A 22,313-nucleotide genomic window follows, 5' to 3' on the forward strand; every position below is an offset into this window, starting at 1 on the left:
CAAGTGAGTTTTATTGTTCTGTTAACAGAACTTGACAGTAGCCATATTTCAAATTATATTTTAAACATGAACAAACTTCTCTTGATCAGTAAGTATAACTTGTTACCTATAACTTTATATTTTTTATTACTATGTTATTTGCTCCTCATTATAATATATAAATACTTATTGCCTATTTTCTTCATTTTCTAAATAGGCTTTGATGTATTTAGTTGTAGGGGTGGGGCTCATGTTACCCGCAGTGTCTGCTACTTCTCTACAGAGATATTTTCAGACAAGACCGATATCTAGAGAGGAGGCTGCGTATATTTCAGATGAAATAGATAATTGGATGGTAATTATTGTAATAATAAACATATCCTTTTTTACCTATAAATTGTCATAATTATTACTTTCCGCTATAAAATTTTGTAACATTGCAAGTCATCTTTATTAGACTTTTGAAAAATTCCTTGCCATAATGTTCGTAAATATTATTGTGTTTTTGAATAAGTTTACAAATTATTTGTGTATTAATTTGTATTAATTGTATGTATTAACTTGCAAATTACATGTAAATAGTTGAAAAAATTTATCAATTATAAAAGACTGAGCAGGTTTGAATTGTTTTAGGCTAAAAAAAGTTATTAAGCAGATATTGATAGTTGAAAGTGATATATTGATATTATATTGATATTGATATTGATATTGATAGTTGCCTTTATTGAAAGTTGAGATCATCAATCGTAAAAAACTTCATGATCTGATTTTACAATTTTAGTTCTTACCTCAACAGTTGGGATATCGAATTGTGCTGGAAAGTTCTGTTTCTTGCACTAACTTTCTTGCTCTGACTAGACAAAAGGTACAAAACTCTCTGTTCCATGATAGTAGATTGACTGATAATATATACATGTAACTATGAAACTTAAATTTGTGTGGTAATTCTTTTGACTAAAACTACTACTAAATCAATAAACTAGATAATCATTCTTAGTTTATTTTGTATAATATAACATATTATACTATAATAAGGTATATTATAATAGAATATAATTTAATATAATCTAACATAGCATATTATATTGTAATATAATACAACATAATATTCTGTTTTTTAATATACTACAACATAGTATTACACTATATTATAATATGGCATAAATACTATTTTATGCTCTATTATATAATACAATGTAATATAATATAGTATAACACATATAGTACAATATATAATGCAAATTAACACAATGTAATATGCTATGATTAAATTACTGCTGTACTATATTATGTTATATCATGTCATAACTTGTTAAGCTGTATTATGTTATTTCCTGCTTCAATGATATTATTGCACATAATTAAACATTATATAAAAATGAAATATGCAATGTTGTATTATAATATATGTTATCATGATCTACTATTATTTATTTTCTATTGACAGTTTATATTGTATAGTATAAAATACTATAATATAAAGTGATATAATTTATAATATAATATGATATATGTAAAGATGTAAACTACCATAATATAATATGCCATAGCATAAAATACTGTTATACTATATTATATTGTGCCATATTTTGCTACTCAGCATTATGTTATTTTCTGTCACAATGAAACTTTAGCAAATTATTAAACAGTATTTCAAAATGAAATATGTTACTTTGTGTTAAACTACATATTATTATGATCCACTATTTAGTTGTCTTTAATAAATTATTACTTCAGCTCAGCATCAAATATTATCAACTCAGAGGGTATCTCTCTTACTTCACTGTTTAGTTTTGAGTAATTCGAGCTAGTTCAAGCTCTATTTACTGCGCTTGATAACTCTATGGACAACAAGGTGACTATAATTCGGTTATGTTAATTTTAAAGGGGGCGGAGCTATTTGCTGACCTAACCAATAAATTTAATTGCTGTCTCTCTCGATTTGGTCTACTGGAGGTCTCAGATAGGAACATGTTCTCTAGGACCAACTCTAAACTCATTTGTGACATGGGAGGCTATAACCTGTGTGAAATAAGCATGGAACCCATTTTGAGAGAACGACTCCCAACATGTCGCTGTAAGTACTACATCAATAGCCACTGCCATCAAAATAGATCCCATTAAATAGAACATCTGAGATGATAAAATATCCTGACAAGTAAATGATATGAGTATTTCTAAAATATGATTACATCAATATTTTCAATTATTTTGCATGTTTATTTCGACATAATCGATTATTGAAATGATTTATAAGTGAAGTGATTTATGAGTCATTGTACATCAGCTTATGTCAGAGTCAACTTATATATTATATTTTAGATAGTGGGCTGACTGAAGCAGTTAAAGCATTGATAAAGATCTCTAAATACTATAAATGTCTGAAATAGAAGTTATCTTCCCCTTACCAATTTTTTTCTTGTCCAGCCTTAATGTCTCTATACACCAGATGTGTATAATGATGAACTCCATACTAGAAGATCCATAATCATGTTGCTGTAGCTGATTATCACTTTATACTCTCATGCATCACCTTATTGTTACTGTATCTATCCCTAGTCATGTATTTCCTGTTTCAGTGAGTTTAATCTCTCTTCAAAGTAAATCTTGTTTAATTTTGTTTATTATAGGAGTAGTATCACCAAAATGCTGTTATTCACATGTAAATTTGTGACATTTCAAAGCTACTTGGCCGCATCAAATGGTGTTGAGATCTTACATACCATATTGAACAATATAATAGTATTTCATCTGCGTTATCGATTGATTTTTTATTGGTCTTTGAATTATTTTCTGCAACAATAGCAATTAAACAAAAGAAACAAGCTGGAAAAGTGATGAAGCCCATAATACGCATTAGCATAGCTATTCGTGGCGTCGGGCTTGTTGTCATCGCTAATCAAGATCAAATTTTATGAGGTTGTGGAAGTTTAGGAGGTTGTGGGAGATTTAGACAGGAATTTGATAATCGGGTTTGATATATTGTGCGAGGGATGAAATTACAATAAAATTCATGATGGGCTAAAAGTATAATGCGATATTAATATTAGTGAACTGATAGGTAATATGAATGATAATTTGAAAAGAGGTTTGGTGTGGGTGAGGCGGGGGTTTTTGTGATGGTTCTTATTACGCGCTTTTGAAGTGTTATAAAATTCGTAAAATTGTTGGGAGATGCATTGCCCCATGCTTCAATGCAATATGAAAGTTGGGAATTAACCATAGAATTGTATAATCAAATCAGAGGTTTGTGGAGTAAATATTCAGATGTGTGGTAGAGTAAGCCTGATAAGGGTCTCAGTTATTTTAGTAAATATTTGATGTATTTTTTCCAAGAGAGATTAAAATCAATGAAAATATCCAATAACTTAGTGTAATCTGTCTGACAAGTTGGTGGTTAAAAATGAAAAAGGGATGAGTGTTAGCTAAACGAAATTTATTTTGGAGGTTTTTTAGTAACATGACACTAGTCTTATCAACGTTCAAGGTGAGTTCAAGAAGTGCACCTGTTTTGAATAGCAAGAAGTTCGTTGTTTAAACAATCTATATGCTCGTTGATGTTAGAGAACTCGAAAGAGAGATTAGCGTTATCTGCATGGAGCAAAGGTGTAAAAAGGTTGGTGACATATGTTAAACCGTTTATGTGAATTAAAAAAAGAGTTGGACCAGAGATGAAACCTTGATCACACCACATATTAGATCTAGTATGGAAGATAAAGTGTTACCAAAAATAGTGTGTTGTTTACATTTGGTTAGATAGCTTTTGATCCAGTTAATTGCAATGATGTCAAAATTACGATTGTGGAGTTTTGAGTACGATATGTTATAACCTCTGTCTCCATTGTTCCTAGTCCCTTAAAGAGCTTTGGAAATTCAGAAATCCAATCATTTTTCATTTCAATATTGTCTAACAGGTTCAAAAGTCCTAATTTTGATATCGCTGGCTTACCAAGTAATGGCATCACCAAGTTTTTTACTACATATACTTGTACATCTTCCTGTATGGTATGTGAACCAGCCGATATATTAGTCTTGGAAACGCCTAGAACTTTAAGACTGTGATTTCCAGCACCTTTCAGTGCCTTCTCTGTGACATTTAATCTTGACACACAGTATTTTAGCAAATCTGGTATGGCAGTTACAGCTGCACCCGTATTTAATTTAAAAGTTATTGGAGTTTGATTTACTTTAGTATTAGCTAACCAAGCCTTGGGTGTCTCTGTGATAACATTATTGTCTAAAGTGTCAATGCCTAGTCATTCTGACTCCGATCCTAGATACAGTCCACCTATCTCATTCTCTTCATCTACCACTTCATCTGCATTTCTATGTAGACTACGCCCCTTGCACACTGCAGATTTACTAAAATGGCCTTTTCTCTTGCATACAAAACAATTAGCATTCCTTGCTGGACACTTGTCTTTAGAATGTGCCTGTTTTCTGCCACAGTATTGACATTTACTCCTGCGATCGGCCGATGATTCATTTTTATTATGTACAAAATGTCTAGGGCGAGTTCTAACCTAATCTAGATTGTCATTTGCTGATGAACTACTACTCATTTGCAGTACTGAAGAGTGGTGCGTAACGTATTGCTTAGCCTTTTGAATTGCCTTATGTAGAGTAAAATCATCAATATCAATTAGGTATTCCCTCAATTTATGATCATTAACCCCCACAACAATTCTATTCCTGATCAGCTCATCTTTCATGTTTCCATAGTCACAGTTGTCAGCCTGTGTTTGAACCTCTGTTATGAATTGGTAGATCGACAAACTTCCTTGTTTCATGTCATTGAATTTGACATGTTCATAGATGACATTTTTAACAGGTTCAAAGTGTGCGTCAAAGAATTTTACTACATTTACTAGAGTTTTCTTTTTGTCTGTCTGTGAAGAATCAAATGTAAATTGATCATAAATTCTCACACTGTCAGGACCCATTAACAGTAGCAAGTTTGCTATCCTTTCCTCCTCAGTCATTTCGGAGTACTTCTTAGCAATCTTTACTATTGCAAACTGGGACTTAAAAGTTTTCCAGGAAGCTGATAATTTGCTACTGTCCTTAAAATCCAGGCGTTGTACAAATCTGTCGTCTCTTGCCTCCGCCATAATTTATTTGTTATGATTACGATCAATAAACAATATATATATATCAATAATAATGGTTCCTACAAACCCCAATTCACTGTTAAGAAATCAAATATTATTTCCAAAATGGTTCCTTCAAACCACTATACAATACTATGTGATATATATGTGACAATCTACTACAATGGTTACTACAAACCAACCTACGAGTATGAAACCTGATCATTAATACTTTATATTACCATTATAAAACCTATTATATTTTAGATAGTGGACTGACTGAAGCAGTTGAAGCATTGATGAAGATCCCTAAATACTACAAGTGTCAAGAATAGACGTTTTCTTCTACTTTCCAATTTTTCACCTGCCTAGCCTTAATATCTGTCCTTCTGTAATAGCGCTTGTGTACTTATTGAAGCTCAATTTCATCTTTCTGTAAAGAGTCAACAATTGGAGCTCTTGTATGCCATTATATTCTTGCTCTATCTATATCCAGCTTTATACTGGTTATCCTTGTTTTGAAATATTTGGTCTCTTTCCGCGGCAATTCTTACTCACTGGAAACAAGGGTTTTATTACAAACGTATTCTTCCGCCAACACGTATCACACAAACACATGAATGAACTGAGAACATTATGGTCATTTTGATGCCGATCGCTCATCGGCAATTTGTATTTGATTGGCTCTTATCCTACATATCTGCTGCAAGGTTGTCATCACAAATTGTTGGTTTTCATAATTTCATTGATTGTTTTATATTTGCATGTTCCTGAACAGTAGATGTATCCATAAAGTTATTCTACTATGATACCATCAAAGTAGCCACTAGCATTCACGTATATCGTCAAAAAGTGTCAAGCTTAACAATCTATATTTTCATCTAGCATAGACCTCTAAATCCTGCACTAAATCCTTAATAATAACTCTAGATATCAGTGATACATGTCAAATATGCTGAAACCAACATAGACAGACGTACTGCGCTACATAAGATAAACACTCCTAAAAGCCAATCAAGGTGCAATCATAAAAAAATAGATTATAAAATTTTGCAAAAAAGTAGACAGCAAAAATGTGAGAAAATAAGGCTATTAAACAAGAAAATAAAAAATTACTACTGATGAAAAAAAGCATGAGCTAAGAGGTTCCTCCCGAGCAGCTTTGTTATCATAAAATCTACCAAACTATAAGATTTGTCACAGCCAGAAATTTTAAACATGTATGCGATGTATCAAGGAATGCAGTAAGAGATGGCGGGCAATACAGACAATGTCAGCTAATTATAGCGCAGTATTGACATCATCTCAGAATTATTGGTCATTTTCCAAATTGGCGGCTGTCTCTTCAGGATTACTAACAACAGCATTTCTTGCCGCGTCATCATACTACAACAATAAGGAGAAATAATGATAGTAATGATGAATATTAAACATGAACAATAATAAAATCTGTAAATGCAAAGAAAAACTTAACAAGGTTCCAGCGTATTTAGTAACAGATCAAACACTAGGGATTGGCTATTACTGTTTAAAGAGCAGATGCGCAGAGTGTGTTTCTGTAACTATGTCCAACTGCAGTGTTGTCTTCTCAATCAAAAAACTAAGCAAATGTGGTAACTTTAGAACTGCTCTTAATAAAAAAATGATGAATCAATAACACGAATAGAAATAATAGATAATTACAAATCAGTTCTAAAAGGAAGGACACCTCAATGTCGCCTCAAATCTGATTCATCTCTCCTCCAGTAGAAGCTAAGTACAGACAAATCTAATAACAACAACCTCTATATACAAGTATTTGACATGACGCAAAACTGGAACAAATATTTGTCTCGCTAATACACACGAATTCCAAGATATAACCAATGTTTCTTGCCTCTCTGTAAATCAGTAAAGATGTCTGCAGATCTCCTCAAAAATGATACATTTCTTTATTTTTAAAATCATTGATCTAAAGAAAATATTACGAGACAAAAGGAAGGACGTGATGTTTTTCTTAAAGTTACAGCAAGATGCTATAATTATAAAAGAACAATAGTGACATTTTCGTATAAATTTTTACAAATGTCTCAAGAAATAACTGTTGGAAAAGGTGAAAGTGATGCAGAGAAAAAAAGTAGGAGGCTAATGAAATCAGAGTGTCGATTCGCGATAATTAAAATAGAACGTAAAAAAGTACAAAAAAAGAAAATTTAAATAAGTTATACGAGGTCAGCTTGAAGGTCAGATAGACTGAGTTAGACCAGCTCCAAATCTCTGTCGGCAAATTTACGACCGTAGCAAAGGCTAAACTATAGCTTACTTGTCTTTCGTGCTAAAGTGAAGTGACAAATAACTTTTTGTCAACTAATGCATTTTGTTTAACTTTTTACACATACATTATATTACTTTTTTATTCAGCTCATTTACATAATTCTATAGAATGCATTTGTCTCAGCATTGTATATAACTGTCTGGCGTGCTTGTTATTCAGTTGACGAGCTCTGGAACAGGTTCAGTAAAATACGATGTATTCCATATTTCTTATTTGAATACTTGCTCCAGCATGCAAAGTCAAAATCAGAATTGATCGGCCTCACATGTCAAAGAAGGTTAAACAATACTGACCTGGTTGAAACCAGCTGCCACAAAGACTTCCTGCATTACCGATAAATCAGAGTACTTATCACCAACATCGAGAATAAATGCGCATGTTTCTTTCACATACTTTATCCTCTCATAATTTTCTCCCTGTGAATTTGGTAGCAGACCACCATCGCTGCAAACACAACCAGCATCCGGCTTTATAGACTTGAGAAATTTTATGGAACATTTTATGGAATTTTATTTTATGAAACAAAAAACCACCTTAAGTTTTACGAGCGCAACTACTGAACCGTCTCAGACTTTGCTCCTTGCTAAAACCAGTGACGATATATTTTTCTTTCATTAAAATATTTGGCAGAATGCTCATTGCAGATAATTTCCATACATAATAAATGGAAACAGGCATACGATTAATAATTCAGACGTTTCTTCCGCCCATAAACATTCAATCACATGAATATATAAAAATGCACTGCTACGATTATATAAAAACCAAGTATACCATAATATTAGTGTAAACCAGTTTTTAAAATTGGGTTACAGTAAGTGGCTGACAGCTACATGTATTTAGACATCTACCTTGAAAGTTGACTTGCAACAAAATTTAAATTACAGTTATTTGTTATCAAAAGGTTCACCATGTCTTACTCTGTTGTGTTGTAGGTGCAAAATATGTGGTAATGTGATTACAAGCTCTCGAAAGCTCAAGAACGAACAGTTACAAAACAGCCATAGGTTGGAATCCATTGATTTTGATGGCGTATTCAACTCGAAGTGGTTATTATTTTGACACGTGATGTTATCACGTAAAATTAAAGGCCAATAAAAGGCTCAATATAGAACGTCTCGTAGCAATAGTTTATGACAAACACTTCGGGTTCTACTGGAAAGCCTTTATCAAATATAGATGCTCGCTACTTTACAGTTTCGTTTCAGTTGGGTCTGATCATCTAGTCATAATCTGATCATGTGACCCATATTTCCTACCAAATGACGCGAACAAGTTTTGGCGACAACAACAGGCTCGTCATGTTCATCAGACAATGATATGTAGTCCTTCGAGCTAAAGTTAGAAAAATAAATGAATTTTCACGATAGGTTATAAGATATCAGTACTGAAAGTGACAGCATTACAATGACGATGAGATAGACGCGTAAGAACAATAGACATGGTTTTATTGAATGCGTGAATTATATTTATGAAAATATTTCGACGAATGAAGTTGCATGAAAGCGTAGACAGAAGCACTACGCGTTCACCTACGTCCCATTTGAGCCGTTTTGAGAGGGATTCCAACCTATGGCGGTTTTCGTAATGGCTGCGATTAAGCGTTCGTTTTTGAGCTGTTAAGAGCTTTTAATCACATTTTCACATATTTTGATCTTACAAAACAGCAGAGTATAACGTGGTGAACCTTTTAATACCAAATAACTGTAATGCAAATTTTGTTGCAAGTCAACCTTTAAAGCTGGTTCACACTATATCGCCGTATGACGACATTTTTCTTTCGGAGTTCATCATCGATTATGTGAGCTGTAAACTGATGACATGGACAAAGCAACGCAGAAAGTTTGCATCAAGAAGGAAACATCAAGAAAGTTTGCAGCTGTCAAACTTCCCCGATATTTTGCCGAGCATCGACAGCCACTTTTTCAATATGAACCATTTCGGCGATAGTAATTCACGATCACGGATGGCGCGACTTAGTTTTCCGTTTAAGATAGCTGCTTTGGGACTAGTACTTGATTCCAGCATACGAAAAAAAAGAGGTTTCTTCGCGAAAATTTAAAAAGAAAAATGAGAAGACTACGTCACAGAGTATTGGCTGATGCAAACGTGGATGGGTTTTTGATAGTGTGAACATCGTTATTATTGACTATCACCGACATATTGTGGCATCAACGCCAAGATATGGCGATATAGTCTGAACCAGCCTTTATTTGTACCTCTGTATCTACAATGATAAAGTATGAAACCCAATAGACAATACAGACTGCCTATTCCAGTTTCTGACAGAGCAGCTAGAATGTGAGCTACAGCGGTTTAGTAACTCTTTGGCATACGTTAAATGACAAGCAAGCATTGCCAATTCTGAGAGAAAAAATTACTATATGAAGGAAAATCTACCTTGGGTTAAGGGTGTAGCTGGCAAAAAACTTCCGGAGCTTGGCAACGTATTTACCAAATCTTTTGTTGCTCTTGACCTCAGGTGACCCGTGGTCCTCGGTCCTCTCCCTCAGTTCTTCCCTAAGGTCTATGAATGCGCTGAGAAGCACTTGAATAGCTGTCCTGAGAAGGTGTGAACGTCGCGCTTTGTCCACATCTTCCATACCAGCCAGCTGTTCCTCCGTCCGGTCTCCACACCAAAACAGGAAATCTGCGTAGTTCCTGTAATAAATGCAAATGTATCACAAGGAAATCTTATATTGGGCTAATTTCTCAGGTATCTGCAACAAAACAAAGTCATCATATTTCTGGGTAAAGAAAGAGCGTAAAGTCAGGGGTTCCCGACTTAGACCAGGGGTTTTGAACCTTTTTTATTCAGTTCCCCCTTATGTCTTTTTATAAATTTGATTCCCGTCGCTCCTTTAACCGATTTCAACGAAACTTGCTAGAAAGGCTCAATTCTGTCTAATTAGATGATTTTGAGTGTTTTACAGCACTTAACTCACATAACTAAAAACAACCAATACAAATTATAATCCTATTTTATTGTACATATCTAAACATATAACAACATATTATTAATTTTTATACAGCACACATCCAACACACAGCATTACATGACCTTCGGCATGGCGGTGAATTGGTTTTTGACTAGGTTAACTTACTATCCAACCAAAATCTGGATAGACGTGTTCACATATATCTGGGTTCTGACTAGTAGCTCATTATTAGTAACATTAGTGTTATAAATAAAACCAACATGTTAAATGATGAAACCCAAACTCACACGGCACTGCAGGACATAAATTAAAAATTTAACAAATCAGACACCTCTCTGTTCCCCTTTGTATATTCAAAGTTCCCCCTAGGGGGGAATTCCTCTCTGGTTGGAAACCCCTGGCGCAAACGATGCTTGGACAATTTAGAAAAGTCAAGGCAAATAGATAATGTCTAAAGAATGTTAAACACTTATTAAACATTCGTTCATTCACTTTAACCACTTTCAAACAACTTTTTAAAATTTGTATATGTGTGATCAATTAATAACAATGACCAATTCCACACTATTTTACAAAAGACCTAAAGAGGAAAAGTATTAACATAATAAACAGGGAGTTTATGTGGTAAACTAGAGAAGAACTTGTGACTCGAACAGTCATGTCTCGAGGCTCGCGGCTAGCCTCGAGACATGACTGCATCTACAGACTGGGGCGGTGGATGCTAGGGGGTGCGAGGGGCCGGCTAAAAACACTAATTATCTAAAGAATTTATGTGTTACGAGTACCCTGACAGTCCAGAGTGAAGGACCGTCATGTGTAATAGCGATGTGCATAATTACTCCATAAAGCAGCAGGTGGTTAAGTGGCAAGGACAGGTTAATGCACCCGGGTGCTAAGCGGAATATCTGAGTTTGATTCTCGAGCGATGGATTTTTTCCTAACCCTTAAAACATGGCCTCAGATAGACGCATACAGCTCTTATTACAGTAAATATTGTTAGTTACTTGTGGATGCTGTGTAGTCGGACAATATTGTTAGTTACTTGTGGATGCTGTGTAGTCGGACAATATTGTTAGTTACTTGTGGATGCTGCGTAGTCGGACAATATTGTTAGTTACTTGTGGATGCTGTTTAGTCGGACAATATTGTTAGTTACTTGTGGATGCTGTGTAGTCAGACAATATTGTTAGTTACTTGTGGATGCTGTGTAGTCGGACAATATTGTTAGTTACTTGTGGATGCTGTGTAGTCGGACAATATTGTTAGTTACTTGTGAATGCTGTTTAGTCGGACAATATTGTTAGTTACTTGTTGATGCTGCGTAGTCGGACAATATTGTTAGTTACTTGTGGATGCTGTTTAGTGGGACAATATTTTTAGTTACTTGTGGATGCTGTGTAGTCAGACAATATTGTTAGTTACTTGTGGATGCTGTGTAGTCGGACAATATTGTTAGTTACTTGTGGATGCTGTGTAGTCGGACAATATTGTTAGTTACTTGTGGATGCTGTGTAGTCAGACAATATTTTAATAAACTAGTTAAAATGGCTGGCCAGACCTAAACTAAGTATAAAGTTTTACAAGAATGTTTTTTAGCAGTAACTGTTGTCTTCACACCACTTTTTCTCATCAGCCAGTCATTGCAGCTTTACCAATTGTGGTAGGTTTATATTTGTCCCCATTAAATATGATTTTTTGGACATGGGATTCAATAGAAGTTTGTTATAAGCGATAATACACCAAGAATTACAGGAAAGGTTTTGTGGACAGCTCCAAATTAAATTTACCACCTTCACATATCACTTATGAGTGAGAATATCTTTGTCTATGTACTATTAATAGTTGTTTGTATGAGGCCTAGTATTCATCATTTGAAAGCGAATTCCAAATGGAATCAGTTTGCTTTGGAAATGAGAATCAATTGGAAATGATATGAGGCTTGTTGCGAATCAACTATTTCAGCCAATCACAGATGTTTTGGTTGGATCTCTAGTGGCGTAAGCCAACTCGAATATTTAGATATGTAGAATGATCTGCGAGCCAAAAGATGCATGTCGTCAGTGCATGTTGGCAATAATGTCTTTAGAGAAAAAGCATTAGTAACGAGGTGAATAAGCGAAATTTCAAGTTTCACGTAATAAATTTCCAGCGCTACTATTATTAGACACATGAGAAACTTAATCGATCCTCCCACCTTGAATTTGACCATAGGCGCACTTAGTCTTTAAGACAAGACTGCATGAACATGTAAGCATTGCGGAGCTGCGATACAGGTAGTCGCTACAGTGTTTACTTTTGCGGCTTTTTATATTTTCAATATACAGAGTTGTAGTCAACTGGCACATTTCTCAGATCTAGTTTGTATACAGAGCTGTAGTCAACCGTCACATATCTCAGAGCCAGTTTATGTACAGAGCTGTAGTCAACTGTCACATATCTCAGAGCCAGTTTGTACACAGAGCTGTAGTCAACTGTCACATTTCTCAGATCTAGTTTGTATACAGAGCTGTAGTCAACTGTCACACATCTCAGAACTAGTGTGTATACAGAGCTGTAGTCAACTGTCACACATCTCAGAACTAGTGTGTATACAGAGCTGTAGTCAAATGTCACATATCTCAGAACTAATGTGTATACAGAGCTGTAGTCAACTGTCACATATCTCAGAACTAGTGTGTATGCAGAGCTGTAGTCAACTGTCACCTATCTCAGAACTAGTGTGTATACAGAGCTGTAGTCAACTGTCACATATCTCAGAGCCAGTTTGTATACAGAGCTGTAGTCAATCATCACATATCTCAGAGCCAGTTTGTGTACAGAGCTGTAGTCAACTGTCACATATCTCAGAGCTAGTTTGTATACAGAGCTGTAGTCAACTGCCATACATATCAGAGCCAGTTTGTATACAGAGCTGTAGTCAACTGTCACATATCTCAGAGCCAGTTTGTATACAGAGCTGTAGTCAACCATCACATATCTCAGAGCCAGTTTGTGTACAGAGCTGTAGTCAACAGTCACATATCTCAGAGCCAGTTTGTACACAGAGCTGTAGTCAACTGTCACATTTCTCAGATCTAGTTTGTATACAGAGCTGTAGTCAACTGTCACACATCTCAGAACTAGTGTGTATACAGAACTGTAGTCAACTGTCACATATCTCAGAACTGGTTTGTACACAGAGCTGTAGTCAACTGTCATACATCTCAGAACTGGTCTGTATACAGAGCTATAGTCAACTGTCATACATCTCATAACTAGTGTGTATACAGAGCTGTAGTCAACTGTCATACATCTCAGAGCCAGTTTGTATACAGAGCTGTAGTCAACTGTCACACATCTCAAAACTAGTGTGTATACAGAGCTGTAGTCAACTGTCACATTTCTCAGAACTGGTTTGTATACAGAGCTGTAGTCAACTGTCATACATCTCAGAACTAGTGTGTATACAGAGCTGTAATCAACTGTCACATATCTCAGAACTGATGTGTATACAGAGCTGTAGTCAACTGTCACACATCTCAGAACTGGTTTGTATACAAAGCTGTAGTCAACTGTCACATATCTCAGAGCCAGTTTGTATACAGAGCTGCAGTCAACTGTCACACATCTCCGAACTAGTGTGTATACAGAGCTGTAGTCAACTGTCACATATATCAGAACTAGTTTGTATACAGAGCTGTAGTAAACTGTCACATATCTCAGAGCTAGTTTGTATACAGAGTTTCAGTCAACTGCCACATATCTCAGAACTAGTGTGTGTACAGAGCTGTAGTCAACCGTCACATATATCAGAACTAGTGTGTATACAGAGCTGTAGTCAACCGTCACATATCTAAGAGCTAGTGTGTATACAGAGCTGTAGTCAAGTATCACATATCTCAGAACTAGTGTGTATACAGAGCTGTAGTCAACCGTCACATATCTCAGAGCTAGTGTGTATACAGAGCTGTAGTCAACTGTCACATATCTCAGAACTAGTGTGTATACAGAGCTGAGTCACCTGTCACTTATCTGAGAGCCAGTTTGCCCTTGTTCAAAGTCTTTGCAACCATCTAGTCAAACTTATTTACAGAAATTTCCTTTATGCACAATTTTAAATTTGCTAGCCGAGGTATCATCAATGTTTGCGCTAACAACTATCCTTTGAATTTAACTCTCTTCCTGCCAGACGGTCTGTTAAAACTTGGCTGAACTGCCACAGAAAATTCAGACCTAAGGTCTTTAGGAAGAACCCAATTGTTTTGTTGAATAGGAAGACAGTTACAGCCTTGAACTACCTACATAAACCCTAACACTAATGTCTGATGATATACTTACACTAATGTCTAATGATATACTTACACTAATGTCTGATGATATACTTACACTAATGTCTGATGATATACTTACACTAATGTCTGATGATATACTTACACTGATGTCTGATGATATACTTACACTAATGTCTGATGATATACTTACACTAATGTCTGATGATATACTTACACTAATGTCTGATGATATACTTACACTAATGTCTGATGATATACTTACACTAATGTCTGATGATATACTTACACTAATGTCTGATGATATACTTACACTAATGTCTGATGATATACTTACACTAATGTCTGATGATATACTTACACTAATGTCTGATGATATACTTACACTAATGTCTAATGATATACTTACACTAATGTCTGATGATATACTTACACTAATGTCTGATGATATACTTACACTAATGTCTAATGATATACTTACACTAATGTCTGATGATATACTTACACTAATGTCTGATGATATACATGTACTTACATTTCCAAGATGGAGATGGTCATGTGATTCTTCTTGGCTGTCGAGCTCCATTGGTCTATTAGCTGCGTAAATCTTTGCTTGATTGTCTCAAAGCGTTCCGGGTCCCAATTTTGAACAGTTTCTAGAGCAAACCTCCGACCTAGATAAATAATCAAACTAGAAGTATCCCATTCAGCTCATTAAACGGTGGAAACTAAGGAAATGGACATGAGATAATGGAATACCGTATGTTAGCCACATATAATGAATTAGCTATTGCAATATAGTAACAAGCTGATCGCTCAAGCAATAATGAAGTTATGCTAGAGAATGTTACGTAGAGAATGCTAAATAATAACTAACAACAACAAATGAGTAATTATGTCTTGCCCTTGTATATTATGACTAGTTGAATTCCCAGCGTTGTGCGGGTAATAGAAACGTTTTTTGCACAGAAAATTTATTTTTAACCAACAAATACAACATTTACCATTCTAACTTTTAAATGAAGGTGTTTATTTCTGTTTGTGCTAAAAGTTTAACTAAGGTTATGCAATATATACATGTATTTATAGTAAGTTGGAGAAGACTCGGTACTTATTTTTTCTTGTAGTTCAAGCGTGCTAGATGACGCCTGCATATTTTAATCAATCACCGTTAAAGAATGGCATGTGTAATAAGTAGGTCTACAATTGTTCCATAGCGTGGTGCAGCGGTTTAGGTACCTGTCTGAAAAACTGATGTTTCGGAATTCAATTTTGGTGCAAAGCGGTTTTTCTGTGCCTAACCTATCGCTATAATTAGACAGACCAACATGACAAGCAAACAAAAAAGTTAGATTCATATAAATATATTTATAGAATACCTTCGCAGCAGAGCATCTGTTCCTCACAGACGTTCTTATGATAATCATCAGCAAAAAAGTTTGTTCTCACTTTCCCATATTCATAAGCGTCATGGTCCACCTCCTCTTTCAAGGCTACAATAAAGCAGACATTATGAAGGCTAAATTATAAGGAAAGAGAGATGACAAATCACCTAATTGCAACTAAGCAAGTTCAAAGTTGCTTAGGTTGAGTGATTTTGACAAGCTTAACAAGCTGGACTGACTCCCAATAAGTTTGAATTATCTGCTGAAGACTATAAACTAAAGTAATACAAATATCTCTTTAAACTATACAGTGCATCTCCAGGATACAATTTTGATCCATTCCAGGGTCGGAATCTTATGATGAAAAAATTGTATGAAGGAGGTATAGAAACCATAGTACATGTAATTATATAATGCAAACATACCTCGGTGAAAATCATCAAAAATGTATATAAGTGCTGTACATACTAAAAATTAGTAATAAAAGAGTATGTTAACTCGTAGTCTGGCAATCTTGTGTGCTGTGAGTGATAGTCAGTCTCACGTGCTGTGATTGATAGTCAGTCTCTCGTACTGTGAGTGATAGTCAGTCTCATGTGCTGTGAGTGATAGTCAGTCTCACATACTGTGAGTGATAGTTAATCTCATGTACTGTAAGTGATAGTTAGTCTCGTGTACTGTGAGTAATAGTCAGTCTCACGTACTGTGAGTGATAGTCAGTCTCACGTACTGTGAGTGATAGTTAGTCTCGTGTACTGTGAGCGATAGTCAGTCTCATGTACTGTGAGTGATAGTCAGCCTCGTGTATTGCGAGTGATAGTCAGTCTCGCGTACTGTGAGTGATAGTCAGTCTCATGTACTGTGAGTGATAGTCAGTCTTGCGTACTGTGAGTGATAGTCAATCTCACGTACTGTGAGTGATAGTTAGTCTCGGGTACTGTGAGTGATAGTCAGTCTCATGCACTGTGAGTGATAGTTAATCTCGTGTACTGTGAGTGATAGTTAGTCTCATGTACTGTGAGTGATAGTCAGTCTCGTGTACTGTGAGTGATAGTTAGTCTCGCGTACTGTGAGTGATAGTCAGTCTCATGTACTGTGAGTGATAGTCAGCCTCGTGTATTGCGAGTGATAGTCAGTCTCGCGTACTGTGAGTGATAGTCAGTCTCATGTACTGTGAGTGATAGTCAGTCTCATGTACTGTGAATGATAGTCAGTCTCGTGTACTGTGAGAGATAGTCAGTCTCGTGTACTGTGAGTGATAGTCAGTTTCATGCACTGTGAGTGATAGTCAGTCTCGTGTACTGTGAGTGATAGTTAGTCTCGTGTACTGTGAGTGATAGTTAGTCTCATGTATTGTGAGTGATAGTCAGTCTCGTGTACTGTGAGTGATAGTTAGTCTCTCGTACTGTGAGTGATAGTCAGTCTCATGTACTGTGAGTGATAGTCAGCCTCGTGTATTGCGAGTGATAGTCAGTCTCGCGTACTGTGAGTGGTAGTCAGTCTCATGTACTGTTAGTGATAGTCAGTCTCATGTACTGTGAGTGATAGTCAGTCTCGTGTACTGTGAGAGATAGTCAGTTTCATGTACTGTGAGTGATAGTCTGTCTCATGTACTGTGAGCGATAGTCAGTCTCGTGTACTGTGAATGATAGTCAGTTTAGTGCACTGTAAGTGATAGTCAGATGTGCCTTTTGGTGATATTCTATCACGAAGAGACTAATTAGCTGCACAATTACTCAGACATACTGAAAGGTGGAGAAATTGTACAGGTGTTAGAGTGATGGCCTACGAGGGTGGGTGCCATGAGTTGGAATCCCACATGATGCAATCTGTATTCAACCGGAGGTACACAACTCTTATTATAGCAAAGAAGATTGTGGCATGTCAGAATAAGCATTTCAAGTTTTTTTTTAATGACATCAGCTGATGTTAAATTTTACGATGATTGATTGGTATCAAAATATTTTTTAAAGAACGAATGGTTCAAAAGTTTTGACAATTTATATGCAACCTTGTCAAATAGTAAGTTTTACCGAATATGTAAATTTGTCCAGGTAAAGAAGTTAATTTAGTCAAATAATCAAGCAATGCATACTGAGTGTGTGGAGTGAATGTGAAAAAAATTGTTCTGGCAAAAGAATTGTGCTGATTGAAGCTAATGAACGAGTTTACGGACCAGCTAAATTTTGCTCTCAGCAAACTTCACTTTATGGAGTCCCATCGATAAATGCCTTCAAGAAATATAGACCGTACATAGTGTGGAGTCAGACACATTCAACTGGATTGAACAACGAAAGGTAAAACTGTTATGTTTGTAAGTAGAGTGTAGGAATGATCTCTTGTACAGTAGACGCTCCTATAACAGATACCTCTTATAATGTATACTTCCTATAACATAAATTCCTGAAAACGCAAAAAATTATATGCAGTTTCGCTTCCTACTGCCTAAAAAATTCCATACAAGGTAGTGTCAAATCATGACGAGTTCCCAAATTCGATTTGAATAAAGATGATGTTGTGGTTAGCGTTAAATCGCTTTCTTTCAATGTACTTGTGAGACCAAGCGATGAGCGTATAGAGTTATTTCTCTATTAAATATGCAAGTTCCATGACATTATAGTTCACCATAATAGATCATCAGATGTGTCGATGAAACAGAGAATAAATAGCTGCGCAATTGTTAATGAGTACTTAGAGGAGATTGATTGGTGCAGGTGTTATACCGTCATACTTTCAGCTGAATGTCCTGAGCTGCACTATCATCGAAAGATATCTTTTATCCTAACCTTGACCTTGATCCCCTAGAGATAGATACACCCATATTTCCACCTACAGATACAAACTATCTTATTTGTCTTATCACTTTTTTATTTCTCTTTGTCACTTCACTTTCATGCAAAACTGAAGTGACAAACACCTTTTTGTCAATTACGTTTTGTTTAATTTTTTATATTACAAATTATTTTTAATTTATAATATAAATTTCATATAAATTATTTTTTTATTCAGCTAATTCACATAATTCTACAGAACACGTTTGTGTCAGCATTGTATATCACTGTCTGGCATGCCTTTCATTTAGTTGACGAGCTCTGGAATGAGTTCAATGAAACGCGATGTATTCCTTATTTCGTGACATGACCCACCTAGAGATAGAAACACGATGGACGTCCATCATGTTTCTGTCTCTATATAGGTGTCTGACTGCTCTTATTATAGTGAAAATATGTTTTTGTTTTACTTTATTGTAGAGGTATAAAATATGTGTTATTAGTTTTTATTTGTAGAATAGACTTTGCTGTCTATAAAAATAAACAAAGAATTTTAATGAGTATTGAAAATTTTATGTAGAACTTATTGTAAAACAATCTCAATCATAGTCTATAAAACTAATGAAATTGATCAGAAAAAAGAGACAAGTTGTTGATGAAAAGTAATAATATAACATTTATGATACGGCCAACAAACTGAAAATTAAGTCCAGTGTTTCTTTTTTGCACGGCCAAAAGGGTGAGTTTGGAAAGATCTTGAAACGGATCAGGCAATTTACATGTATTTTGCTGTTCGCAGAACCTAAAATCACTACAATGTGAACATTCCTAGAATGGATTACTGTAATGGCTTAGTAAATGTACAATGGACGCTCCTACAACATAAATAATCCATTCCAGGAACGTTTACGTTATACGAACAGTAAAATGCGTGAAAACTGTTTAATCTGTTACATGATGTTTCCAAACTCACCCCTTTGGCCACACAAAAATAAAAAACTAGACTTAACTTTTTAATATGTTGTATCGTAACTGTAATACTATTGGTTGGTTGTATCATAACTGTAATACTATTTGTTGGTTGTATCGTAACTGTAATACTCTTAGTTCTCATCCACAATTTTCCTCCTTTTTCTGATCATTTTCACTGGTTTTTACAGACTATGATTGAGGTTATTTTACAATAATTTGATGGGGAACACACATATTCGACGTCAATTTAGAACGATTGGATCATTTCTTTTCTAGACAGCAAAGTCTATTCTGGAAAGTAAAACATACCAAAAATTTTATACGTCTACAATAAAGCAAAATAAAAATATATTTTACTATAAAAGCTATAAAAAGAGTGGTGTCTACCTGTTCGTCATCCTATATGTATCCAGGGGTCAAGGTCTGAATGAAAAATAACTTTTGGCAATACTTCCAACTCGTGAAATTCAGATTGGTAGACCGATGCTGTAACACCTGCACTAATCAATAGCATTTAATTATTTAACAACAATTGCGCAGCTACCTATTCTCTGTTTTGTCAACACACCTGACGACCTATCCTGACGAACTAGAATGTCATGAAAGTTGTATATATAATAGATATAACGCTATATGTACATCGATTCTTTTCACAAGTGCGGCGAGATATGTCGCTATTCAAATAGAATTTGAGAAGTTGCCTCTACTTAATACTTTACGTTATATGTAATTTTTATTTGTATTTATTTATTTTTTATTATAATTTGCATGTAAAAACTTTGCATAATTTTTTTACGTTATCTGGAATTTTCATTAAAGGAGGTACAGTGCACTCTCAGGATACGATTACCTTGATATACAATTTTTTCACTTTAGGCGTCAAAATAACAAAGATGCCGACATGCTGTACGCCGAAAACTTTTTCACAACGCATGGATGTGACACGATGACCGATTTCTCTCAGGTCAGCAATTCTCAACGCATGGATGTGACACGATGACCGATTTCTCTCAGGTAAGCAATTCTCAACGCATGGATGTGACACGATGACCGATTTCTCTCAGGTCAGCAATTCTCATGTGTAAAACGGTAACAATTTCCCTTCAAAGCCAGTAACAAAATTGGAGTTGCAATCCCTTCAATCAACAGGAAACTGGTCAGACGACTTCTCGTAACCTGCTAACACAAATCCACATCATTACAGAAACAGCATCATTCGGGCCTTTTGCTGAATTAGATTGAGAAAGGTTTTAAACAGGTCCGCTAAAAGTTATTGCGAAAGCGAAAACAGAAACTAATACATGTAGGTGGTAAAATTTTAGCGAAAAAGTTGAAATTCAGTAAAATAGTTTAAAATACATACTAAAACTTAGCTTTAAATGTGTGTGTTTAGTAAGCTAAACTCATTTGAGATGATATCAAAGTTTAATGTTTATTGTTATACGTACGTCTGTCTTGAAGGTAAGAACCCTCTATAGTATATACCGTATCATGTACATGGTACACTATATACCATATCATGTACATGGTACACTACATACCGTATCATGTACATGGTACACTATATACCATATCATATACATGGTACACTATATACCGCATCATGTACATGGTACACTATATACCGTATCATGTACATGGTACACTATATACCGTATCATGTACATGGTACACTATATACCATATCAAGTACATGGTACACTATATATCATATCATGTACATGGTACACTATATACCGCATCATGTACATTGTACGCTATATACCGTATCATTTACATAGTACACTATATACCGTATCATGTACATGGTACACTATATACCATATCATGTACATGGTACACTATATACCACATCATGTACATGGTACAATATATACCGTATCAAGTACATGGTACACTATATACCGAACTATGTACATGGTACACTATATACCGTACCATGTACATGGTACACTATATACCGTATCATGTACATGGCACATTATATACCGTATCATGTACATGGTACACTATATACCATATCAAGTACATGGTACACTATATATCATATCATTTACATGGTACACTATATACCGCATCATGTACATTGTACACTATATACCGTATCATGTACATAGTACACTATATACCGTATCATGTACATGGTACACTATATACCGTATCATGTACATGGTACACTATATACCATATCATGTACATGGTACACTATATACCGCATCATGTACATGGTACAATATATACCGTATCATGTACATGGTACACTATATACCGAACCATGTACATGGTACACTATATACCATACCATGTACATGGTACACTATATACCGTATCAAGTACATGGTACACTATATACCGTATCATGTACATGGTACACTATATACCGTACCATGTACATGGTACACTATAATGTTACATTTTATTGCAGATCATAACCGATACATACAATAAACTTACTGTAGGTAACTATAGTTACTAAGGTTAACATACTATTTTGTTACAAATTTTTAATATTTATAGCACTTATATATAACATTTTGATTATTTTCACCAGGGTTTGTTTGCATTATATAATTACTATGGTTTCTATACCCCTAC

General features: G+C 35.1%; 1 protein-coding gene across 1 annotated transcript in view; it reads right to left on the reverse strand.

The window, feature by feature from the left end:
* Positions 1-5,344: 5,344 nt before the first annotated feature.
* Positions 5,345-22,313, reverse strand: part of LOC137401630 (uncharacterized) — a 42,115-nt gene continuing 25,146 nt past the window's right edge. Inside the window, exons 10-14 of the mRNA XM_068088072.1 lie at positions 15,970-16,083; positions 15,126-15,264; positions 9,784-10,044; positions 7,677-7,827; positions 5,345-6,455 (exon numbers count right to left, since the gene is read on the reverse strand). Of these exons, the coding sequence (XP_067944173.1) occupies positions 6,381-6,455; positions 7,677-7,827; positions 9,784-10,044; positions 15,126-15,264; positions 15,970-16,083 (740 nt within the window). The 3' untranslated portion in view covers positions 5,345-6,380. The remainder of the gene's footprint in view (positions 6,456-7,676; positions 7,828-9,783; positions 10,045-15,125; positions 15,265-15,969; positions 16,084-22,313) is intronic.

The sequence above is a fragment of the Watersipora subatra genome, chromosome 8, assembly GCF_963576615.1.
Source record: "Watersipora subatra chromosome 8, tzWatSuba1.1, whole genome shotgun sequence".
NCBI lineage: Eukaryota > Metazoa > Bryozoa > Gymnolaemata > Cheilostomatida > Watersiporidae > Watersipora > Watersipora subatra.